This window comes from Rhagoletis pomonella, unplaced genomic scaffold, assembly GCF_013731165.1.
Source record: "Rhagoletis pomonella isolate Grant_MI unplaced genomic scaffold, Rhpom_1.0 Rhpom_scaffold_00009, whole genome shotgun sequence".
NCBI lineage: Eukaryota > Metazoa > Arthropoda > Insecta > Diptera > Tephritidae > Rhagoletis > Rhagoletis pomonella.
The window spans coordinates 6744036-6753521 of record NW_023458563.1 but is presented as its reverse complement, the minus strand read 5'-3'; the positions used below and the strand labels follow the sequence as shown (position 1 = coordinate 6753521).

General features: G+C 35.1%; 1 protein-coding gene across 1 annotated transcript; it reads left to right on the top strand.

The window, feature by feature from the left end:
- The first annotated feature begins 622 nt into the window (after positions 1-622).
- LOC118745823 (putative nuclease HARBI1) lies at positions 623-1677 on the top strand. The gene is made up of 3 exons (XM_036479496.1): positions 623-947; positions 1008-1149; positions 1205-1677. Exons 1-3 carry the CDS (start codon positions 690-692, stop codon positions 1282-1284), a joined length of 480 nt encoding a protein of 159 aa, XP_036335389.1. The 5' UTR covers positions 623-689; the 3' UTR covers positions 1285-1677.
- The last annotated feature ends 7809 nt before the right edge of the window (positions 1678-9486 follow it).

Below are 9486 nucleotides of genomic sequence, written 5' to 3'. Positions count from 1 at the left end.
AGTGAGTTCAAACAGAAAAACAATCTACAGTTTTATTATAGTATAGAATAAAGATATTTTCTTTCAAAATTGCGCAGGCTCGAAATTGATTTTAGAGCTATGGTCTAAAGGACTTTTTTTCTTAGAATTTTATGTAGAATCCGAATCTGCTAGGAACGATGTCGAAAAAAAATTTACCCGCCCTAATACATATGTATGTTGATAAAAGCTAAATTTGCATTGTAACTGTTTTTTCGCTAAAGAATTCAAAAAAGGTAGTTTATAATTAATGGTTTAAGACAATTAAGTAAAATCTATATTTAACATGTTTTGTCTTATAAATTGTATGGCCTTTAGTTTCTTGGCAATGGATTTATCCACAAGCGTGATGCACAGCGTAGTCGATCGCACACACTTGCGACAGATTGAAGATCCATTTTTATTGGAAAGCGAAGAGTTCGCAAAGCTATATCGTCTTACTCCCGATGCAATGGAAACAATAATTGACCACATTTATAGTGAAATCAAGGGAGCACGTATAAGCGCGTTATCAGTGGAAAAACGGACATGGCAAGACTCGTATATATATACATACATAAATTCAATAAATAAAAAGTACCATAAATACCATTGTTTAGGTATTAGCTGCTCTACGATTTTATGCAACTGGATATTACCAGCGGCCAGTGGGTGAGCAGTGGGGAATATCGATGAGTCAGTCTTCAATTTCAAGCAGTATTCGCAAAGTGACAAATTCCATAAATAAAATAAAGTTCGGGCAGTATGTACGCTTTCCAATGACGGCAACAGAACGGCATGAGGTTATAGAACAATGGACTGTTTCTCGACATTGTTTCCCAGGGGCAATAGGAGCAATAGATTGCACTCATGATGCCATTCGAGGACCTTACGAGCATGAGGAATCTTATGTGAATCATCATGGCTATCATTCCATTAATATACAAATGGTAGGCAATCAAAATTTATCTTCCTCCTCGTAATTGTCTTATGTGCATTTTTTTTGGCAGATATGTGATCCTACTTTGAAAATTTTGAATGTCAATGCGCGTTATCCCGGAGCACGTCATGACTCCTTTATATGGAGTGCATCCGCTACCCGCAGAGTTATGAGATCATATGAACGAGGAGAACGTGGAGTTTATTTGATTGGTAACGTCATAAATTATTAATTATATATAAAAAGAACGAGTAATATGTATTACAGGCGGTTCCGGTTACCCACTTGAGCCTTGGCTTATGACCCCACTACCACATGAACAAGAAGGCACAGCGAGGTACAGGTAAAATGATGCACTCTGTAAAGCTAGTAACGCTATAGAGAGTCTTTTTGGAGTGTTGAAAAATACATGGCGTTGTTTATCAGAGCAACGGGTTTTAGTTAACGATCCAGGATTTGCAGGCAGAATTGTTAACGCCTGCGCAGTACTTCATAACATACGCATCTCAGAGTGGGAATATGAAATTCTTGATACCGTACCGGAAACACCAAATCACCTTTTCAATGAGCCCCTTGAGGAAATTTTACGACCATCTGCAGCTGCAAGGAGAGTGCAAGATCGCATTATTGCACGATATTCTAATGTATAGACGCTCCCTTAATCTTACTAATCTTACTATCTTACTAATATTATAAATGTGAAAGTTTGTATGTTTGGATGTTTGGGAAATCATCACGCGGAAACGACTGAACGGATTTGCATGAAATTTGGTACGCAGATAGCTTATGGGGCAGATTGTTTAATCGGCTATTTTTTTTAAGAGTTGCCACCTGTTAAAAAAGTTTAATTTATTTAATTTGCGGGAACGACTGAATGGATTTGCATGAAAATTTGCACACAGATAGCTTATGACCTAGATTGGAAAATAGGCTACTTTTCTTAAGAGTTGCCACCTGTTAAAAAGGTTTCATTAAATAAATACGCGGAAACGACTGAATGGATTTGCATGAAATTTTGCAAGCAGATAGCTTATGACCTACAGTGAAAAATAGGCTCATTTTTGGAAGAGTTGCCACCTGTTAAAAAAGTTTAATTAAATTAATACGCGGAAACAACTAAACGGATTTGCATGAAATTTTGCACACAGATAGCTTATGACCTACGTTAGAAAGTAGGCTACTTTTTTAAGAGTTGCCACCTGTTAGAATTGTTTAATTTAATTAATACGCGGAAATGAGTGAACTGATTTGCATGGAAGTTTTCACACGGATAGCTTATGAGCTAGGTTGAAAAATAGGCTACCTTTTTTAAGAGTTACCACCTGCTAAAAAAGTTTAATTAAATTAATACGCGGAAAAGTCTGAACGGATTTGCATGAAATTTTGCAAGCAGATAGCTTATGACCTACAGTGGAAAATAGGCTAATTTTTTGAAAGAGTTGCCACCTGTTAAAAAAGTTTTAATTAAATTAATACGGGGAAACGACTGAACAGATTTGCATGGCATTTCGCACAGAGATAGCTTATGACCTATGTTGGAAAATAGGCTACTATCTTAAGAGTTATCACGTATTAGGAAAGTTTAATTAAATTAATACGCGTAAATTACTGAACTGATTTGCATGAAAGTTTGCACACATATAGCTTATGACATAGACTGGAAAATAGGCTACTTTTTTAAGAATTGCCACCTGTTTGAAAATGAAATTTTGCTCAAAGATGGTTTATGACCTGGACTGAAAAATAGGCTACTTCCTTAACCGGGTTTCCGATCAGAACGAAATTTAGTACACTTCCTACGGATTTCGGAAGGATGGTCTTAGACTGAAAGTAAGTCCGATAACTCAAGGCCCCTCCCATACAAATTGGAATTTCCATATTACATACATATCTCTGGAAGTATTTGTGGGAGAGAACTGAAACTTGGTATAGTGACATGTATGTGAAATCAATGTTGGCATTAATCGATTGATGTTTTAATTAGTTAGTTAATTCGATTAAATTCAATCTGATTACAGTTAATCATGATTAATTTTAATCCGACTAAACAGTTAATCGTAACCGCGATTAAAAAATTAATTTTTAATTATTAACTCTTAATTTGATCAAGTAGGTTTGGTGATTAATTAAGTTATGCTGGAATTTCCCTGTGCACACAAAGCAAGTTAATCCGGTATGGCTAAGTCGGGTTTCCTCATCAATCTAAGCAATTTGGTGTGCATTTTCATTAAAATATATACCAACAAACGTTTTACAAACTAGGTTTGTAAAAGTTCCCAGTTTATGTATTACTAATAATAATAATTATATTTTTTTTTATATTTTCTGCTTTTTATAAGCGTAAAACACAAAATAATTACTATAACTGGTGTTTGGTTTCAAACTCGGACAAACTAGACAAATTAATCAGATTTTATTTTTAATTGGATTAACGATTAATGTTTTAAATTAATTAAACGTAATCGCAGCCAGCGGTTAACGATTAAAAAAATTTTATCATTAATCGTACAGTTGATTACGACTAACTAATTTCAATCGTCAAACGCCATTAACGTTTTAATCGTTAATTTTTAATCGTTAATCAGATTAACAGTTTGCCAACACTGTGTGAAATCATGTTCATATTCACGGAGAAAAATGGACGTTTTTGGAAAAGAGGCGTAGCACCTCCCATACTGACTGAAAGTTTCATATTGCATATCTCTTCAAATGTTTGGGGTAAAACACTCAAGCTTGGTATGGAAATACATATGTATGTATGTATGTGAAACTAATACCATACTCATGGAGAAAAATGAGAGTTATTGGAAAAGGTGGTGTGGCAACTCCCATGCAAATTGATTTTTCTATGCTGCATATCTCTGGAGGTGTTTATTGCAGAGGACTGGAACTTGGCACCGAGATGTTTATACAAAATTAATTCCATACTCATGGAGAAGAATTTGCGTTATTCGAAAAGGAGATATGGTTCCTGCCGTTCTCTAGAGGTGTTCATGGTAGAGTACTGGGAATCAATTCTAAATTCATGGAAGAAGATTAGGGTTATAAGAAAAAGGCGCGTGGCACTTCCAGTACAAATTTACTTTTTCTTGCCACATATCCCTGGAAGTGTTTGTGGAAGAATACTGGAACTTGGTATGGAGTTGTGTATACAAAATGTAGCAATTGCTCATGGAAAAAATGTGAGTTATTAAAAAAGGAGGCATGTCGCCTCCCATACATACTAAAAACTTCTTAATACGTATCTCTGGAAGGATAGAAAATCTCTCGAAGTATTTTAAATTTGTTATGGAGATTTATTTTATAAGTGCCGTACTGACAGAATAAATTTCATTAAATGGAAAAGGGAGAGCCGGGTTCGGCCTTATAATCTAAAGCTCTCTTGAGGCATTTGCTACAGTAATGAGAAGTTGTATTTTATCAAGGCCAGGTTACTAAATTTGTGTTGGAAATATTAGAACTCGCCGTGGCACCTCCAAGAAGGTTACACGTTCACGCGTCGTATACCTGGAAACATTTTAAGGTAAACTTAGAGGGATTGATATCTTTCGTATGCCTAGCGCGCAGACGAGATTTTATAATTTCATAGTTTTAAACGGCCTAAATACCTTAACTCGCTTAAAAGATAACGAGCTATAACGAAATGGGCACAGAAATAAAATCTAACATCATTAAATTATTTTTCATATTTGTATAAAAGCGCGGGGTGAAACCCGCGGGTATAAGCTAGTATTCCATAATTCAAATAAATGCGAAGAAAAGATGTTTGTTTTAATCGTGGGCCTTCAAAATTTATCTAATATATAAAAATCTCGTGTCACGGTGTTAGTGGTCGAACTCCTTCTAAACGGCTTGACCGATCTTTATGAAATTTTTTGTGCATATATGGTAGGTATGAGAATCGGATGTAAAGTATATTTCATACCGCTAGGTGCAGGGGGCGTGGCACCTCCCGTACAAAACGAATTTTTCACACTTTATATCTCTGCAAGTGTTAATGGTAGAGTACTGGAACTTGGTATGTACAAGACATATAAAATAAATCGCATAGTCACGAAGAAAAATTGGGGCTATTGGAAAAAGGGGCGTGGCACCTCCTATACAAACCGAAGTTTTCAGACTGCATATCTCCGGAAGTGTTCATGGTAGAGTACTCGAACATTGTATGGAGATATATGAAATCAATCCCATACTTTTAGAGAACATTGCGGCTATTTTATAAGGGGCGTGGCGCCTTTCAAACGCACTGAAGCTATTACGTATCTTTGTATGCATATACACTTCTGCTAGGATACTTAAGATAGCAATGGAAATATGCCTTCCGACAACCACCAAACCGTAATATTAGAAGATTAATGCGTCACTGAAAATCATCAACGTGGACTGTTGGTGAAAATATTGGACCAAAATGTTTCAATACAAAAAATTAATTTCGTGCGGGACGAAGTTCGCCGGGTCTGCTAGTTAATATATACAATGTATGCATATGTACTTATCTATATATCGAGCCCGGCCCGCCAAAAAGATATAAACGAAGTTTTTTCAAATTTTGTTTTTGATGCAGAAAGTCTCGATGCATTTCTGCATCAAAAACAAAAAAAAAAGATTTAAAACAAATGTCGCTTACATGTGTACATATAAATACCATATACAAGAGCAATACAAAATCTGTATATGTTTACTAGAACTCTAGTGTAATAAACTAACGTTTGTACTTCTTCAATAACAAAACATGATTTTTATAAAGCACTGCGAGTATTATTGCAAAAATTATAATTAATCTATAAACATGTATGTTATGAAAATATGTATCAAATAATAGACGAATGTGAGGGAAGAAAAAATAAATAATAGTTTATTATGTTACACTCCCAGTTATAAAACTAGCTGACCCTTTTTATCTTCAGTATGTACAGTTTTTGTGCTGTTTGTTTAAAATTCGTACATTCACATTATAAAAAAAAAAATTATTTAAAAATGAAATAAATGTTGAACCAAAATTTTTGTCAACTTCCTATATTTGCAGTTTTCGTGTATGCATAAACATATGTAATCTAATAAGTGTTTCTAGAAGTTGTACCTGCTTTGTGTTTCCATACTCATTTGTATAAACAAAATTTTTCCACGGCGATGGAAAGAATGGTTATTCTATTAGAGCAGCTGAAATTGTTCCCAAATTTGCAAAAATTGGCTAACTATATCTAATACTAAAAAAAGAGTAGAATATTTTGACTAAAGACCAGTGCAGTTATCAACAAAAGAATTACAATTTGGTTGAATAATAAATAACTTTGAGATTACCGATAAGCTAAAGGGCTGCGAGAAATAATATTTGACTTTATCTTTTGTGTTAGCGGATTGATTATTTAATAATATGCACCAAACCTTTTTGCTGAACCCAGAAACTTTAACAAGAATTGATCTTATTCGACCAGTATGCTGTGTGTCACTTGGCGGTCGATGCGCGGGCTCTTACAATTAAAATAAAATACTAATATTTTGCAGGCTTGTTGTTGACTTCATGATACAATATATTTTCACTATTCCAAAGGGATTTGATAAAAATTAGATTTTCGACCCGCCCTAATACATTTGCTGCTTGAAGCCAAAAAACATTGATAAACATTTGTTCCTTAACAAAACAATCGACATATTTTAGCGATTCTGTAGTGCTATTCTGTAACTCTTTTACCGACCGACAATCGATATCGCAATATACGACAGTCATCGCTTGCGTTTGCGACGAGCTTATTCTGTAACAGTGCTTTAGCGATAATTTTCCTTTATATTTTATACCGACAATCATATATGTAATACTTCTATATTGCTAGTACAATATGATCACAATGTGTTTTCAATTCGAAATCAAAGAAAGACAGCCTATGAAAATTTTTGTGATTGTGCCTATGAAAATTTTTGTGATTGTAGAAGTATACGTGTATATTTGTAAACTACTACATAGAATGAAGTGCCATATCATAACAGGGGCGGTTCAGAGGATTAAACAAACAAATAAAAATTTTACGGTCTCATGTTTCCTTCAAACCGCAGTTAACTCAAACGAATTTTGTTCAAAATTGATTTTGATGCATAAATGCTCTTAGACTGCCTTTGCACCTGTGCGAAGTTGACTTGACAACTTGAAGAACGCATGGACGGGCCATAATTCGAAAGTTTTTACAGCGAATATGATGTGTATTTACTGCTATCACCGCTAAAAGTGTAAATAAATTCTCGACAAACACCCTAAAGTCCAAACATACGCCACAAAAGAAAATTAAATGACCAATTTCTCATTTGCGGGGCGCTTCGGAATCGAAGCATTAAACTTTGCCCCTATTTTCTTATTCTGAATCGGCATTTCGGCGAAAATTTGCTTTCATTTTCTAAATATTTACTCTCCGTCAGATTTTTGTTCATCTAGACTCTAGGTCCTAGAGTATTTCTGCTTCAAGAAGTAAGTTTTAAAAAAAAATCCAAAATTTTTTGTGGTGAGGGCTCGATATGTAGACTTTTTTCGAGGCTCTTCGTTTTTTCGATATCCGAAAAATTGGAAAATAGGGGGTGTTTTTCCTAACTAATGGCGTTTTCTTTTCTACCGAAATATGTTGCCTTCTCAGTACCCTCTACACACAAATACTAAGGAGAGGGCATTGAAAAGGCAACAGTTTTTGTAGAAAAGAAATCGCCATAAGACAAAACTTATTTACACATGAAGCTGTGTGGCATATGATAGTTGGTCAAATCGTTCGTTTCTGTTCTGGGCTTATTGGCGCCAACTGGAAATGCCAACTGCTGCCAAATCCTTTAGTAACTGGTACCCTTATCCTCTGCCACCACAGCGGCTGCAGTGTTTCTCATACATATATTATTTTTCAATAAGAATTTGTTAAACCGCTCCTGAATTTTGAAAAGTAAAAATGTCAGTTTGAGTACATTCTCTTATCGGATCTCTCTTTCTTTTTTGAATATATCGACACTCTGATGTTGGGGCCAAGCGAGTCCAGAGGGCAACAAACCAACAATTAAACATAATGTTGGGCTTCTTCCAAAGTATCAAAGGCTTGGCGGAAGGACGGTGTGCATCTATCAATGGGAAAATTGAAGCATCCAAAAAGTGGGCTTAATTGGAAAACATTTTGAACTCCGTTTTGGGAGGAGCGCAATGGCAAGTGGTAAGTAAAAAGATGCATTTGTTATAAAGATATTTACATTACAGCTATCTTTTACTTTGATACAAATTGTAGGTGTGGAGGGATCTAAAGAGCCGCGTTTCTTTAAAATCGAGGGAGCAACGTAAAGAGCTTTGTCAAACGGGAAATCGGGAAGTGATGCAAGCTCCGCTTTCTGAATTAGAAAAGCGAGTAATTGCCATCACGGGTGCTGACTATAGCGAGGGAAGTAAAGACTGCCCAGAAGAAGAGGTATTATTAATTTTTATGAAGTATTGGGTGTGTTAGAGCTATGTAATAATTACCGTAATATTGCAGCCTTGTTACTTTCTTGACATGTTGCTGGTGCTCAGCTCAAAATATTCCGAAATGGTGCAGAAATTGTGCACTAAAGTTTTTTATGTTGTTTAGTGCCAGTTTTAAGGTGCACGGCTACAACTACAGTTAAACCTGAGTTTAAAAGCCCGAGCTGGCTGATTTAAACTAAGATTAGCCAATCAAATGTCAGCCAGATGTTCAATTTAAACTCAGTTTAAGTAATCTAAGTTGAAACTGCCCCTTAGAGCCAGTTTTTCAGTGCATGGTTGTGGTTTAAACTCAGCTTAAACGCTCGATCTGGTTGGTTTAAACTAAGATCAGTAAATCAAATTAATTCAATTTAAACTCAGTTTAAGTTTAAACTGTGACTAGAACATGACTTTTTCATAAAAAGTAACATGGCCGCATTAATTGCAGATCGCATTAAGTACTACTAAGTAGTACTATTATTTATATTACTATTAGTTTTGTTAATGGTTATATCAGGAGCTTTAAATAGCTCTTGAGAATGGTGATATAAGCGTCCTAATAGAGAGTCCCAAAAACCCGTCTATTACTCCCATCCAAAACAACACTCCGGCTAAAAGACAAAACAGAGGATTAGAATAACCATCGTTTTCTAGATTGAAACGAAAGCGATAAAACAAAACGGACGTCTTTGAGCAGATTGCAAAGCAACAGGCCGATGCATTAACCGTAAGGGAAAAGTTTTCCATCGTAATTATTATTAAAAGAATGCATTTGTCTTCTTTTTCTCATTCGCAGCTGCAAGCAGAAGCCAGCAAGCAACATGCTGATGCCCTTCTTGTGCAAGCGCACGCCATTAATCGGTTTGTTGTAGCTTTTGAAGAATTTGCGAAGCAAAGGCCAAATAATAATTTTAGTTTTTATTAACATGTATAGCATTAAGTTTTAAATATTTTGTTTACATATTTCCCATTTTTTCCAGAACAGTCAGAATTCTTTTTTAATGATTTCGAAGTATCACTATTAGATGAATTGAAGCATGTTCGCGAATAAGGTTGTAAACGACAATTTTTTCAAAACTGTTTTTTTTTT